The sequence below is a fragment of the Falco punctatus genome, assembly GCF_963210335.1.
Source record: "Falco punctatus genome assembly, chromosome: Z".
NCBI lineage: Eukaryota > Metazoa > Chordata > Aves > Falconiformes > Falconidae > Falco > Falco punctatus.
Window position 1 is genome coordinate 78,640,115 of NC_137586.1, and position 16,267 is coordinate 78,656,381.

The 16,267-nt window shown below is 51.9% G+C and overlaps 1 protein-coding gene across 2 annotated transcripts in view; it reads left to right on the forward strand.

Annotated features, from left to right (window-relative positions):
- ARB2A (ARB2 cotranscriptional regulator A) overlaps window positions 1-6,926 on the forward strand; it is a 270,189-nt gene extending 263,263 nt beyond the window's left edge. For both annotated transcript variants that reach the window (XM_080372365.1, XM_080372366.1), the window contains one exon: window positions 5,670-6,926. In XM_080372365.1, the coding sequence (XP_080228491.1) occupies window positions 5,670-5,812 (143 nt within the window). In that variant the 3' untranslated portion in view covers window positions 5,813-6,926. The remainder of the gene's footprint in view (window positions 1-5,669) is intronic.
- The last annotated feature ends 9,341 nt before the right edge of the window (window positions 6,927-16,267 follow it).

The following is a 16,267-nucleotide window of genomic DNA, read 5'->3' on the forward strand; positions in this document are numbered from 1 at the left end:
TTCAGTAAGTTTTAACGTGCTTCTGTTCATGCAAATGCCCCCAAAAGTCTGCATTTCACCCTTTGAACCAATTTTTTATAAGGTTTAGGGCCTTTTTTATTGGCATAGCTTAAATCGTAAAAGTTAAAGCGATTTTATAATAAATTATATAGGTTATATAACAAATAGCTAAAACTCTGCCGGCGTTTGGGGAAACAACTGCAAAGCCAGTGTCCTGCCCAGTGCTGGCATCAGCATTTCGCAGCATGGCAGGGTCTCAGGGCAGACCACAACCGTGGGGACAGAAATCAATTGTAAACCTTCTGCTAAGCACGTCAGTTGGTGAAGAGCAGCAAGGCTCTCCATCCCAACAGGGACTAAGCCCCGAGGCGTGGAGCACCCTTAATGCATTTTGAATCCCGCACTATTTAAGAGATGAGCCACCACTTAAAGATGCAGACCCAAGGTCAGCTAATATCTGCAGAGAAACTTTTCAACCTGGAAACTTTTCTCTGCAGAAATATTTCAGCACGGAGGCTCGTATGGAGATCTCTTTTGGCTCCTGTGCAGCATGGGAAACCTTTGTCCCACACATCTTGTAAACGCGGCGGGGGGTCACCATTGTGCTGCACATCTTCTGAGCACCGCGGGAGGAGGCTTTTGTCCGGCGCAGTGGGCAGGCACCGTAGGAGGGCACCTTTGTCCTGCACAGCTGGTAGTCGCTCTGCAAGAGTGAATTATGGGGATTGCAGAGCTCCTTCCCTCCGCAGACACTGTGGTTTCAGACGGAGGAGTGTGTCAGCCTCACTGGGCAAAGAGCTGCTTTTCCTGAGTGGAAGTGGAAAGGGGAGGTGGTGAAAACACATTTGCATATGTGTGTGCAAATGGCCACCAGGATCACTCACCCAGTCATGTTGCGCAGTCACCCCTGTGGACACTGATCCCAGTACCTTTTCCCCTTCTCTATTTTTGCTTCGAATTTAGGCTGCCCTATTGGGGAAGCCTAAAATAATAATAATATTAAGAAGAAGAAGAAGAAGAACAATAAACAATGCACAATAAACAATACACAATACACAATAACAATAATAATATTGCATAATCATTATCATTATTATTATTACTATTATTACTATTACTATTGCTATTATTATTTCACTGTCCCTTCTTATGTTTGTATTACCTCCTATTCAATATATCATCTGCTAATTAATCTAATTAACTAATAAGTGCTCTCATTATTCTTTCAAATCACTAATAACCCTGGTTAAAAGACTTGAGCCCTAATACCAATCCTTCTGGGACTTCATAGGTATATTTTCAACCCCAGAACATTAATTATTAGTCTTCTCAAATGCTCTAGCTGCTTCCCAAGAAGTGTACCAGTGCCTGTTTCCAAGACGGAGGTACTGTGCATTCCCATAGACTCAGAGTTATGCCTTTCTCCAGCTGAAACATAGTGAACATGGTGAACCGTGACACTGTTCCAGATTTGCAGTAGTAATTGCAAAGGGCAGAGTCCCATACTGTGACTCAGCAAGGAACGGTGACGAGGTGAGTTGAGATGAGATGGTGAGTCTGGGACCCAGCCTGCAGAGATGCTGTGTGCACTGTGGTTGCTGGTGGACATGCTGCTCACAGCTGGAGCCAGCATGGGCATGGGCATGGTTCCACACAGCTGGGAGCTGCATTACCATGAATCTCAAGTCTTGCAAGGTCTCCTCGGCTGGAGTAAAGCAACTCATTTGCTAACAAGTAGAGATGACCACAGCCCGGTAGAGCAGTGATGGTCATAATCCATTGTAAGTGATTCCCCAGGTTCGCACTGACATCGAGTTGCCGGGTTGACCTCTGTGGAAAGACATAGTGATGGACAAATCTCCCACCTGCTGTTTTTTGTGGTTCAGTAAAGTGCTCAAGTTTGTTTTTCATCTGTTCTTGTCAAATCCTAGCCAGTTCTGTTCTAAGGCTCTTGTTGCCCTAAAGGCACTTGCCAATTTTTCTCATGTTGGTCTCTTACTTTGGTAATATTCAAAGGTGAATTTTACATGCAGTAGTTTCAAGTAATCCTCTTTTTCTCAAATTAGCATTGTTTTTCTTCCCGCCTCCACCTCGGTCCTCTGGTGCCTACCTGATTGTGCATGAATTCTCAGAAATAATTGCCAGTAGTTCAGCAGGTTCATTAACTGATTCCCTGAAGATGCTCAGATGCGTGTCATCCAGACCTGATGATCTGTATATTAAATTTTTGCAAGTATTCCCTTACCTGATTTTTTTGTATCAACAACTGTATTGGCAAGTGTTCATTATTTCTAATTGTCAATACCTCTTTGTGGTGGTGGGTAAATTGATTCTGAAACTTGCTCACTGTTTATACTCATTACTCGTTTCACCTCACGCATTACTGGATCCACCTTCTCTTTGGAGCTCCTTTCCAGTGATGTTCTGTACTTGTTAAAATACACGTTCAGTTACCCCTGCCTCTTTCCATGCTGGCAACTAGGAGGTTGATCTGCTTTTATTGCATTTCTCTCAGTTCTCTTTGTGGGGCTGGGAGCAGGGGGGGTTGAAAAGTTTTTTTCTCCTGCGACTGTAGCCTTAGTGTATTTTAGGATGTTCTAGCTGTCTCCCACACTTAACAGTTCTTGTATGTCTTTTCATTGCAACATGCTTCTAAGATTTCTCAAGGAATTAATGTCTGAAACCACTATATGTTGTGTGACAAGCCATCGTTTAATACAGTATATTGAATTGTGCAGTTTATCATCATGGCCATTGAAATTAGTGAGCACTAAGGGTATATATACCTCAGAGAACGTCGGCTTTAGTACAACTACTACTTATTATCTGACTCTCACAAACGATTCTATCAAAAAATAGATGGCCGCTGATGCATTTAATTTAGATTTGTCTACTACTAAATACACAATTGAGAACGCAGTCATCAATGATATTTTTCCTCTGGCAAAAAACGTATGGCCAAATCTGTCATCACCCTTAGGCCATAACTCCTCTTGCTTCCGTCTCATTTTCCAAGCCTCTGGTATATAAATCATAAATGCACAGCCTGTGCAATGTTAAATTTTTAGGGCTCTCCCTTTAGTGGTAGTTGAATGTGAATACCTAAGGACAAAATTCGACCTTTAAATGACTGTAAAGGGCCAAGGCAGATACTTGGCAAGCTTTTCTTATTGCAATATTAATCAAGCAAAGAATCATCATAATCCTGGAAACTAAATAGCCATTGTAGTGATTTTATCACCAGGGAAATTGTTCATCTGTCAGTAAGATTGTTACTAGGAAAGGGAAAATAGGGAGTGCTAAAATTGCTTTAGACCGCTGAATCATTGAGTCCCTCTAGACTCAAAGCTTGAATTGTTTTTTGAGAGGGGTGGGTTGGGAGGGGTTGCTACAGGAAAGCAGTAGGTTAATCAGTTTCAGTAACATCATTGAATGTAAGCCTGCTCTCTCTGGAGGACACGAGGAGAGTGCATGGAAGAAGGCAGGATGGAGAAAGGGACAGGGAAGCTTCAGGAACTTGCTGTTTTATCTTTTTTTTTGTTTCTGGATGGCCCTTTCACAGAGGAGGAAGGATTTTGATAAAAAGAAACAGGGGCGGGAGGGATGGGGGAACCAGCACAATGTTCGCTGCCTATGTTTTCATCTAATTTAATCCAGTGGATATTAATGAGTATGAATACGATGGAGACAGAAGGAGATGGATGCAGGCAGGCAGGAGTGATGGAGACGTGTTTTGTATGGGAAGCATCCATGTAGGCCCCAGAAAGCCTCACGGGAAGATGTTTTGCCTCTTGGGGCTCAACATGATATTACCATGTGCTGCTGACACAGGTGTGTGAGGAGACCTACCTGCGCAGGAGTGTCCTTGGGGTGTGCTAGGACAGCCCATCCTTCCATAAAACCAGCTTTGGTAGGTGACATCTTTGCTGGTGTCATTGCATGGTGGCAGTGGGCTATTGTAGTGTACCCAACCACGCTGTACCCTGAGGGACAGGTCTGGTTAGGCTGCAGGTTGTGCCGGAAGGGAAGCTTTATCCTTCTGCTGTGTTAGGAACACCGGTGCATAATGGATGACCCCACGGTGGGGCACAAGTGTGGCGAGCATGGCTATGGGGTGGCTTTCATAGGAGATGGGGTAGGTAGTCTGCTTTGAAATCCACCTGCAAAGAGGGCTCTCGCAAGGAGGGGTGAATTCAGTGGTGGAAAGTATTTGTATAAAAGGTGCCTCTGGGAAGTTTGTGTAAGATGTCATGAATTGTCTCCACACAACGAACATGGAGCAGTGGGGGAAATCTGCGTGACACAAAAACGTCTCTTTGTGTGGGAAGTGGTGTCTTTTTATGGACAGCTTTTTTGGAGGAGCTTGTCTGATGGCTGCCTTTGAGGGAGCGGGGGAGGGTGATGTGATGGGTAGTGCCTCCATCAAAGACTTTCTGGAGGGGGCAGCGTGTGTGGAGCTACCAAGGACACACCAAGGATGGCTACACGGCGCTGAGGGTCCCAGTGGGGGCATGAAGATGGGTCTGTGGGTGACTCCGAGCCAGAGCATCCCTCCAGGGTGTCCACCCCACATCCCTGGGGACTATCAGCCATCCCATGTCCCCTGGGGACCATCAGCCGCCCCATGCGGCATCCGTCTCCACCGGGCAGGCCACAGCCACCGTGTCCTTCATTGTTGTCACCCCCAGATTGTGATACTGTCACAAAACTGTTGCTAGGCAACAAATGTGGTTACCGGGTCTCAGCGAATAGCTGAAGGGGAAAGTGAAGTGTTGCACCATTGTAGAGTAACCATAGCAATGACCTACTATTACAGACTAAAGAATTATCATTAACAATGTTAAAGTATCAAACAGAGGCCCAGGATCCAGAGACTTCCAGGCAGCATCTCCGCATAATTGGGTTACCCAGGAAGAGGTCCCAACTCTTTCACAGCCCTTGGCTTCCTGTCTCCATCGTCTTGGTTTTGCTTTGGGGGTTGTTGTGGGGTTTTTTGTTTAAATAAAGCAAATGTACTATGTGTTGAAGGAGACACACATAAAAAAACAGAAGCACCCACCAAAGAAAGAAGATAGAGGTGAATCTGTGTGCAGAGGGAAGACACAAGCAGGAAAGGTCCAGTTTGCTGCCTCAATGTCATGGATGGGCTTGTTGGGAAAGGGTGCATGAGTGATGCCTTTGTGTGATGCGTTGGTTGTTGTTCAGGTGTCCTCGTTTGGTTAAAAATGCATATGCCAGGCTAAAAGCAATGTCAAATGAAAAGGAAATAATGCAGTGTGCCAGCCCTGGAAAGCAGACACTTCTTTTTTTCCCCCAAGGTAAGCCAGACAGGTGAGGTGCTTTAATGAAGCTTTACTTAGCAGGATGCTTTAGGGTCTCACTCTCCCAGGCCCAAGGTGCGTTCAGGACCTGTGATCTGGGTGGCCATGCATGTGCTGGTGTCCATCTGTGTGCCTGGTCTGTGTGTGCATCTGTGTCTGTGCACAGTCATTCCAGCCCTGCTGCCCCCGAGCTCAGCAGCAGAGCAGCCCTGACCCCCTCCTCCAGGCTCCCCCCGGACCAGCTGCCAGCAGCTGGATGGCTTCCCTGGTTTCTGCATTAACACCCCTTCGAGCTGCCGGCAGCAGCAATACGACACCCAGCCAAACTGTCACCTTTGTGTTTTGCAGGTACAGAACGCCATGAACTAACTTCCTGGAAGAGTTTTCCATCTATTTTCAAGTTCTTCAGCAAGGCGATAGAGGCAAAGAACAGCTCAGTGAAACCAACCCAAATGCGGCGCTCCAACAGGATAAAATATGAAGAATTGTAAAAGGAGGGGGACGGCGGGGAGGGGAGCACCACCATCACCACCAACCTCTTGGCTGCTTGTTTTCTGCAAGGAGTCTCCCAGCCCCTCATTAGATTGTTTTCTTCCTAGAGCACAGGGTCGTGATGTATACATCTAAATAGCGTTTTGCATTATTTCTAGATGAGTGCAACTGTCAAAGCAATATGGGTTCACTGGTTGTGCTTCCTGTGGGCTGTAACTTGGATTTCGTGCTGCCCATCAGCGCGCAGATTAAGGCTGACAGTGGTACTGCATAGTGCAGCATGGTGCAGCTCTAATTGCCCTGACATAGCCCTGCACCAAGCTGATGCCAGAATTTAACAGCTTCGTCGTGGACCTATTGCCTGCAGGATTTTTTGCTGCTTCCTTCTGTTCTGAGACAGAACAAAATTGGAATTACTCTGTTTTTAAAAGACAGTTCTTAACTCAGAAGTGCTAAGCAGCCAGTGATTGTACACCCAGTAGCCTTCTCTTTCTCCGGGACCAAATGGGATCAACTCTTTACTCTCTTAGTTTCTGCTGGTAGGAGGGTCCAAGAAGTTTGGTCCAGATTTGTAGGAAAGCCCCTTTGTTGTAGAGATTTTCTCCTCCTGCCGGATCAATGGCATTATCTGTCGATCTTCTCTTCCTTTTGAAAGCTCCACTTAAAAAAATGCCTATTCATTAACTGGCTGGATCACACTGTGAAATATGACAGGGGAAAAAAAAAAAAAAAAAAAAAAAAAGACGCATTGCACATTTTCCTGTTTATTTTTAAACGCAAAGATGCTTCTGTTTTCATATGCCAGGTTTGTAATGATTTGCCAGCCCGTGGTTATTCCCTTTTCCCTAAGCTCGCGGGTTTGTCCCCACTTTCCCAGGCGCTGGCAGGGATTGGGGGGTGGGGAGGGGGGGGGCGCTCTGCGTGGAGCCTTCATGCCACGCGTGGGGCGTGGGGGGGTGCGGCAGCAGCCACCGCCGTCGCTGTCGGCAGCTTTTCTCCGCTAAAACGTCTGATAAGCGACAAGACGTGCCTGATAGCGTGCCCGGCAAGCGAGCGCGCTAATTAAGCTCCTTTAGTGTTGATGATGCTAAATTAAAGCGATCTTTTCTTCAACGGCTGTGCCCGCTTCGCCTCTGATGCTGTTAGTGCCGAGGAGGCAACCCTCAAACACACCGGTTTGGGACCCCCCAGTCCCACCCTCCATCACGTCATGTCTCCTGCCCCACAGCCAGGGGACGGGAGTGGCCGGGGGAGCGTTAAAACGAGGTGATGCTGGAGCAGGGGTCCCCCCTCCGCCGCGGACCAACGGCAGCGGTGGCCACGGGGGCGGGGGCTGCAAGGGGAAACCCAAAACCGAGGGGGTTTAGCCGAAATCCTCTGGCTGGGGGGCGGGAGTGGGATATCTCCGCGGCTGCATCCCTGCCTGCTCGCTCCGGCAGCAGGGTGAGTGCTGCCCTACCCCACCCACCCCCCGCCTCATTTAAACTCTCCCCTTTCCGAACATCTCCCCCGCCAAATCCCGGGCGGGGGCGTGTGGGGTGGTCAGGCTGTGCCTACGCGCACGGCAGCGCAAAATCTGCGGCCGACGTTTTGTCTTCCCGGAGGAGAACCTGTTGCTCAGGGGAGAGGGCTGCAGCTGGTTCCCGCCCCACCCACCCCCACCCCCCCAACACCTCCTCCTCGGTCACCGCCTTCCCCGTCGGAGGATGATGCTGCCCGCGACAGCCTGACACCCCACCCCGAGGGGGTCTGCAGCACCCTCCTGGACCCTGTGCGTTTAGGGGAGAAGGAGGCGTTTACATCGCGTGTTCTGGGTGCCTGTGCTTCTTCCGACGGCGGAGGAGGCGGAGGCCGGGGGGAGGTTTGCCGGGAAGGCGAGATGGGGTCTCCCGGGTGCCAAATGTCGCGGGAACGGATATATTTTTCTAAGTGTCGGTGAGAAATGAAACGTACAAAAATTTATACTGTAACGATTGCTGTTTTGGTTTTTTTCCTCCCAAAATCTTTTTCTTTACCGTGCCCCCTACCCGGCTTGCGTTACCGCTTCTGTAGGGGGGCTGTAAAGCACAGAGGGGGGGGTCCTCGCCACTGGTAGTGCTCCGCTTGCACTGAACAAAAAATAAAAGATGCTCTTTTCTTTCCTTCTTGCGCGCTTCGTGGTACCCGCGCCGAGCTCCGCGGGAGCCGCGGTCCTGGGCGGGGGAGGGGGGGGGCGGGGGGGGGGGAGGGTGTCGCGCCCCGCCTGGGAAAACATGCGAGGGGTGCAGGTGGGCCGTGCTTGCCAGCCGGTTTGAAAGGGGATGGTGTGAGCCCCCTTCCCCCAGCCCGGCCCATGCCGCCCCCGGTCACGCAGGGCTGCCCGGGGGGTGGGTGTGGAGAGGGTCCTCCGTACCGCGGAGCGGGCTGCGTGTCCGGCCCCACGGCCCAGGGATCGGGCCCTTCTCCCCGAGTGACCATGGGTTTCCCCTCACGTCCTTCCGCGGGAAGCCACGCAGGGCAGCGCGCCCACCACCATCCCCACCACCCCCCTTCAGCTAATCCTAAACAATCTAAAAATACACCCTGGGAGAGGGGTTTGGGCGGTTCCTCGCCGAGAGGGACTTTTTTTTTTTGCACGGGGGGAGACACTGGGATTCTGCACAGGCTGCGGGAAGAGGGGACCGCATCAAGTGTCGCCTTGCGGGTGGGAGCTGGAAGAGAGGAAGGCGTGAAGTATCATCCTGGCGTGAAGCATCCCGCGAAAGGTGACAACCGTAGTCCTAATGCGGACTGAGGAAGGATGGATGTTGATTTAATTGATCCCTTTGGATCGATGTTCTTGAAGTTGCACGCCGTGATGTCTTTAGCAGAGAGAGAGATCTGACATCAGCCTCACCCCGATTTCATCACGGAGAAACTCCTTGACATCTGACATCATGCAGCAGCCTGTGCCCTGGGTAACTTTGGAGCTGGACGTGCAAAAGGGCAGGGAAAAAAAGGGGGGGGGGGGGGGGGGTGTAAAGAAAAGCCCCCTAAAACCCAAACAAAACACACACACCAAAAAAAAAAAATGACCCTAGGATTGACCTAGATAGGTCTATAGGAGATTCCCCCAGTTCTTCATGTCCTAAAGGCTCATGGCCCGCCTGCCCCAAAGGGTTGCACACCGTTGTGCAAGCCGAAATGCCAGGGCTGGAGCCACGGGCTAACGAGAGTTGTGTTTCCTCCCCAAGAAGGGGGCTCAGGGAAAAAGATGTTCCTCGAGGAAAACAGCCAGCGGACACCCTCCCCCCTAAAAAAACATGGAGGAAAAAAAAAAAGGGAGGAAAAAAAGCAAATCCCTCGTCTGCATTGTGCACACGTGGTGATACACTGGTTAGAGTCGTCGCGGCGTGATTCTCCCGGACTTAGGCAAAAGATGATGATGCTTTTCATGGGAATGCACGTTTTTTTTCCTCTGTCTCCAAGAAACATCACTAATTGTTACGGGTTTGGTTTGGGGGATTTTTTTGTTTTTTTTTCTTTTTTACCCCCTCTAGGAATTTCATTCAGAAGTACAAATGAAAAGTGTCACATCTAAAACTGCGTGGAGCCACACATTGCACCGTTCTCGAGTCAGCCAAACCAAAAATAACCTGCCAAGAATGTGTACATCCGTCGTACACCCGGCTAGAGCTACATCTTACAGAACTGAGGGATGCGTGTGTATGTGCCTGTGCACGCATTCGTGGATATCTGGATCTCGCAGGGACGTGTGTGTGTGCGTGTGTGCCCGCATTATGTTGATGTACTCGACAAAGTGTGAAAAATGTACTTCTCGAGAAACTTGGAAGAAGATGTCATTTATCATTGTACCATCATAATACCACAAATTTTCACTTTTCTGTTCCATTTTGGATTGCATGTGTTTGTGAGTATTTCACTAGATCAGTGACAGCTCTTTATTTGCATAATTATATGCTCTGGTCTGAAGAGAAAACTAACCCCCAAATTTCATGGGTCACCAAACTGCGACAATCAATGTTTTATCACGTATGCTAAGCAAAACCTAAAGAGCTATATGAAGTTTCTTGGGGAGTTTTTGCTCCTCAGAAAATTAAAGATTTTGTGCCTCTTGAATAGATGCAAAATCTTTCCAAGCTCTTTGTAACTGAATTCCGTTTGAAGGCAAAACTAGAGATTAGCTTGTAGATCTGGATTTCAGACCCACTAGCATTCTTACTTCAAAGTGGATTCAGACAAGCAGCTTTACTGCATCTCTAAATTTCCCCGTCCTAAGTACTGTCCTTTAAATGGTGGCAAAAAAAAAAAAAAAAAAAAAAAACAAACCAACCAGACAGACACAAAAAAAGCAGCAAACCAAAAACTGGCCAAATATGAAAAATGCAGACAATCGCCCCCCTCCCATCAAGCTTGCAGTGACCAGTGGGTTTCATTTGACCCGTTCAAAGATTATTCTTTCTGTTGGGCGCTCCCCCCATGTCCACCCCCCGTATAACGATACAGATATTGGGCATAAAGACGAAGAAAACCATTTCCCGAGCTGCAGGATTTATTCTGGTCCATCAGTTGCACAATAACCGCACGCTCCAGTTATGACACACACACTTCAAGTTTCCCTCTCGATCAAAACGCCTTGTTACGAGGAGGAAGGGACCTGGGTGATGGGAACTGACCGGCGGTGAAGAACCTCATCCTCCATCCGCACCCGTGCTGCTGGAAATGTTTATCTCTTGCTTTGAGTCGATTTAAAATAAAATAAAATAAAAGTATTCACGCAGACTCTGGGACGACCTCTCGGGCGTGTAGGTGAGCTGCAGATCCCGGGGGACATGCCACCCGGATTTAACTCCGCCGAAAAGAACCCAAACGCTTCTTAGGTCGCCAACCCGTGACCTTGCCGTGGGAAGTCCCCACGGCTCGCAGCCTTGCACTCCGGTCCCTCTGATCTCTTGGGAAGGAGAAAGTCTTTTAAAGGAGCTTTAAAAGACCACAATCATCTTCTGAGCCCGCGGCGGGGAGAGCAGCGCACCTCAGGACCGCGCAGCCCCACGGCACCGCGTGGGCTGCGGGTCCGGGGGCAACAAGCGTTTCTACAGTCCTATCGGGTTGGTTTGGGTTTGGGGTTTTAGTTTGAGTTTGGTGGGTTTTCTTTCTTTAACATCCACCCGAGAAGCCTTTCCTGGGGGAAGTGGGCTTCCAGCACAGACTGGCACCCGCGAAGTTTGCGGGAGTTACGTGGGGACGTTTTGACTACTCAGTGATGCTCAAACGCCCGCTCCAGGCAGACGCCAGCCTCGCACCGCCTCCTCGCCTTGCAGGAACAGAGTGAAACACGAGTGGGAAATAAAAATAGTGCTAGGAGTCCAGAGTCTCTTCACCGACCTCGTCTGGCTGCCGGCGCGGGGACCCGGGGGATGCGGGGACCCGGGGGGATGCGGGTCCCGGAGGATGCAGGGTCTCGGGGCATGTGGGATCCTGCGGGGCCAGGGGCCGCCAGGCGCTAGCAGCTCCCTCCGGGAAGACCCCGCTCCTAGGCATCCCCTACCCGTCGGCGGGTTGAACTGAGCTACTTAAATGCCCGCTCCCCCCCCCCCCCCCCCAATGCTCCCCGCACCCCTCAACAGGCGCCAAGTAAGTGTGAGTATTTCCGGGGGACGGTTCTGCGGGCTGGTTCATCCCGGCGGAGACAATAGCATCAGTTATTTCCCACTAAATGCGGAGCAGGAGAGAGCTGGCCCCTCTGAGGAAAGGCCTGGGTCGTCTCCTTTTGTCGTTTCCATTTCACTTTACTCACGCCCTACCTAATCCCCTAATGCTTAGTAAAGGACTCTCTCCAGACTTCTGCCTTCAAACTCCTTCTTTAAAGCTGCTATCTCTGACACAATTAGATAAATAACCTTCCCTCTCATCTCCCCTCCTCCCGGGACCGTTTTACGCCTTCTCTGTCTAAGCTTGACTCGCCAAACGATGAGATACTGTTTTGTTTTCTATAGTAAAGTCCTTGATCTGAAAGGGTCCTCTGTGCGTCCCTGCCACACGCAGGTACAAAAATGACGCCCTCCCCGACACGATGCCCGGTCCTGCTCGCCTGCGTTTTGCGCGGAACTTGTAAATACTGATCTGGGGGTCCGCAGCCGGCGGCAAGGCAGGCGCAGCCAGCTCGCCGGTTGCTCTCGCCAGCTTTCCCTGCTCCTCCGCCCCTTTCCCGCACGCCCAGCTTCCACCTTCTTCCCCACCGGGTTCCTCGCTAAATTTACTCCAAGTCCAGCCTTTGTTTCCTTCTGAGATCGGGGGGCTGGCTGGGGGAGGCCTGCCCCTCACACGCACACTACATGCACACTTCAGATGTCTTTTTTGATGATGATGATGATGATGATGATGATGATGATGATGGTGCTGCTTTGGATTTAAAGTGGTTTCCTTTGTACTTTCTGCCAATTTAGCGTGTGTCCTCCCTTTGAGGGGGCGATAGGGAGTGGTGGGGGCGAACAGCGCCAGAACTACGAGGGCTGGGCGCTGCGGGTGAGGGTGCACGTGGCCTGTCGCCGTGTCCCCCGTGGGCTCCCCACGCCACCTACTAAGTCAGATCAAAGCCAGGACCGTTCCCTAAAAGCGGTCGGGGCAGGGACCACGGGGCAGGATGCCGCCCTTCCCAGGGGGTCTCGAAGTACCCCCCTCCCCATCCCTCCCATTCACAACCCTCCCCCCCGCGGCCTCCCCGGGCGGCGGCGGCGCCCAGCGCGCTCTGGGAGGGCCCAGCACCATGGACAGCGCCGCCGCCGCCGCCGCCGCCGGGGCTCGGGGGGTCCCAGAGCCCCCCACCACCCCCCGCCGCCGCCCCCCGGGGGGCCGCTCCCAGCCCTTTCGCCCCCGGCATCGCTCAGGCCCGAAAAGCATCTTCCAGGAGTGTCGGGACCTCTCTCTCCCGCCGGGAGATCCGCCACCGCCCCCCTGGGGCGTCCCACTAGGAGGGGTCGTGGCGGGGGGTGGGGGTTGCCGTACGCAGCTGCTTGGTCACTTGGCTGTCGCGACACACCTAGAGCCTCGAGGATAGCAGGGAGAAGCTCTTCGCCCGCCGGTGGGTCCCAGGCAGGGAAAAAACAGAGGAAGGCGAAAGAAAAAGAGAAAGAAAGAAAAAAAAAAAAAAAAAAAAAAAAAGTTAATTCCTCCGTGCACACCCCCCGGTGCAGCTCGCCTCTCGGGTGGCGGCGGAAGCGGGGGGTGTCAGAGCTGTCGCATCCCTCGGCCCCGACGGAGCGCAGCCGCGATGCACAACCCCCCGCCCGCCCCCGCCGCCCCGCTCCGGTAAGACACGGAGCGCCGGTTCCCCGGGCCCAGCGCAGCGCACCCAATTACGGGCACTGTCCCTGGAGGGGGCCGCCGTGGGGCCCCCGCGGCTCAGCGTACCCCTCTCGGGCCATCTCCCGAGCCAGGGCCGGCTGGGGGTGCTGGGAGCCGGGAATCCGTTTGCTCTGTCCCCCCGCAACCCCGCCGCCGCGGCTGGCCGGGGGCCGCCGGGCTGGTCGCCATCCCCTTGTCGTTTGGGGGCTCTCCGGGGGGTAGTCTCGAGGTAACCTCCGACTCCCCCCGGCCAGACTCAAGCCACCACCGACCCAGGCTTCCTCGGAGGGCTGCGGGCTGCCCCCGGAGGCCGGGACCCGCAGCAGAGGCATCGGGGGTATTTGTGTTGCTACCCCCCGCTGCGGGAGGGTCCGGGGCGTTTTGGCTGCACAGACCCCCTCCCCGGCTCCCCACCGCGCAGGGGGCCTGGCCCAACGACTTCGGCACGGAAAGAGACTCCTGCATCAAAGGCTTCGCCACACGCGTACGAAACCGAAGGTTTAAATATTTTGCAGCGCTGAATATTCACCTAGAACGGCTTATTTTTCCTTTCGTTTTCTTATCCTTCTTTCTTTTTTTTTTCTCCTTTCTCTCTTTCTTTCTTGCTTTTCTTTCTTTCTTTTTTTTTTTTTTTCAAGGGTAGATGGTGACAGAGCTGGCTTCCACTCTGCGCCTTTACTGTGGTCAAGAAAAAAGGACCCCCACATCTCCAGCGCGCTCTGGGCTCTCCGAGCGCTTTGCCGGCAAATGCAAACGATGGACTTTCGTTAGGATCCGCCCCAACTTTTGGGATTTTGTCCCAAACTGCCCAGATTTAGTTGCGTTTCCTGGTGGTTTGAGGTTTTTGGGGAGGGGGGGATTTTTTTTTTTTTTTTTTTTTTTTTTTTTTTGGTAGGATCTCTATTACTCTGTCTCACTTCCCGGGACCGGGTCCGCCTCTGCCTTTTGCCCCACGCCGGTGGAGCCGCCGGCGCCGGCCGCCCTCCCCGCGTGCCCCTGCGCTACCCACCCGCCCCGCGGAGCCCCGCGCCCCTGGCCACGCTCTGCGGGAAGGAGACGGGCGTTCAAACGCGTTTTTCCCCGCTTGGGATCCCCTCCGCCTGGGGAGCACAGAAAGTTTCCCGTAAGAATAGAGCAAATGTATTTTTATTTCCCTTTTTGGAGACTTCGCCCCTCCTTCCCTTTGGAGAGAAATAAACAAATCTTCCCCAGCCCGAGGAGGAGTCCCGAGACCTTCTCTGCGCTTTCCTCGCCCTCTCTTCCTGTAAACCTTCAAAGTCGTTTGAAATGACTTTTCCTGTCTTTCGGCCATTTATCAATGTCACATCCACGCTGCCTGCTCCGGGGGAGGCAGGTCCCCGCGCGTCACCGGTCCCGCGCGGGGGCAGGGACCCTCCTCCCCCTCCCGCTGCCCACTGACCCACTCTCCACCCTTTCCCCCTCGGCCCCCCCAGTACGGCCTTGGGCGACCAGCCCTGACTTCGGGAGGGATTTTGTCCTGTCGCTGGGTCGCGACGTGCTGTGTCTCCCGGGCGAGCTGGGATGCCCCGGCCACTCACCTCCCGCCCGGGGAGAGCAGCGGGGACCTCGGCCGGGAAAAGGTGGGGGCGGGGAGAAGAGGGGGCAAACTCCAGGGAGGGGGGAGCTGGGGACGTAGCCTTCTTCCTGAGAGTCCACTCCTCGCCGCAGCCTTCCTCAGCGACGGGAGCGCTAACTAACGCTGCCGTGAGAATTTTGCGCTGCGGAAGGAAGCGAGAGAAGGAAAAGAAAAGCAAATCCAAACTCCTAAGGTGTTGACAATCCTTCGGGAAACGGGGGGGTCGCTTGTCTGGCGTGACACCCCCGGTGAGGGGGGGGGGGGCTGTCCTGGCTGTAGGGCAGCCATCGGCCCCTGGCGGGGAGCGCTGGGGCGGTCGGCGACCGGGGAAGCACCGAGCCCTCTCGTGTTTCCTCCCTGAAACGAATACCTGGCCGAGCTTGGCTGGCGAGGAATTCCAAACTCAGGGCAGGTACATCTTCGACAGAAGGGCAATTGTTACGACTCCCTTCCCAGCTAGATGAAGTTGGGGGGGGGATTTATTTATTTATTTGTTTGTTTGTTTGTTTGTTTACGGGATAGGTAGAGGGGATTTCTTAGCCTTTAAGTAGCCAAAGTTAGAACAAAAGCCAAACTCTTTAGCATATAAGTTTTCATTATCAGCTTTCAACCTTGCAAAACTAAAGCCATTTGCTTAACTTAATCCGTAACATATGTTTGCAACAGTAGCAGATTTTTTTTTGTGTGTGTGTGTGTGTGTGTGGTTTGGAGCTGATCAAGTTGTAAATTTTCCGCCTTAGGTTTTCAGCGCCTCCTAGTTACAGCCTAACACCTATTGAGAGACAGAGAGACTCCACAAAGATCCCACGGCACCAAATCCGAATAATCCGATCCAAAATCCCTAATAAAGTTTACCAATCAGGCCACTCAAACTCCTTCGGATTCATCCCACTGAGAAAGGAGCTGACACGTTTCCGAGAAAATGAGTTCAAAATGAGCAATTCTGCACCATCCCAAATACCGCCTTGTCTGCGAGGCAGCGCCTGGTGATTCACTGTTTACTATTACTTTTCCCCGTCTCATAGGCCACTTTCTTCAAGGTATCGCAGGGATGATGCAAATGATAGAAGCCTCCCAGTTCAATTAATAATAGTAATAACAGCGGCGACAGCGCCGGTGGTGCTCACACCGCAGACCGACGGTCTAAAGCCTCTTTTAGTTTCATCTCCTACCAGAACTTCTCCAGCATCTGGCTTCTGCACGAAAGTGACTCTTAGTCTTTAAGTACGGGGACAGTAATGGAGCCTGAACAGGGAGAGGAGCAATCTTGGAAAACACACGTGCGCACACCGCTATTTCACGTTATCCATCTTTACCTCGGGTATTGACAGTTGCCTTACAGAAAAAAAAAAATGAAACAAACAAAAAAAACCCCACAGCCCAATAATAATAATAATAATAATAAATACACAGAATGCCTCACAGCCCTGGAAAGATCAAAGGCCCGTGTTGGATTTTACGGCACTTGCATTGTGAATGCACCGTAATTGTCGTGATGGGTTAATGACCGAGCGGTGCGGGGGCTGAATCCCGC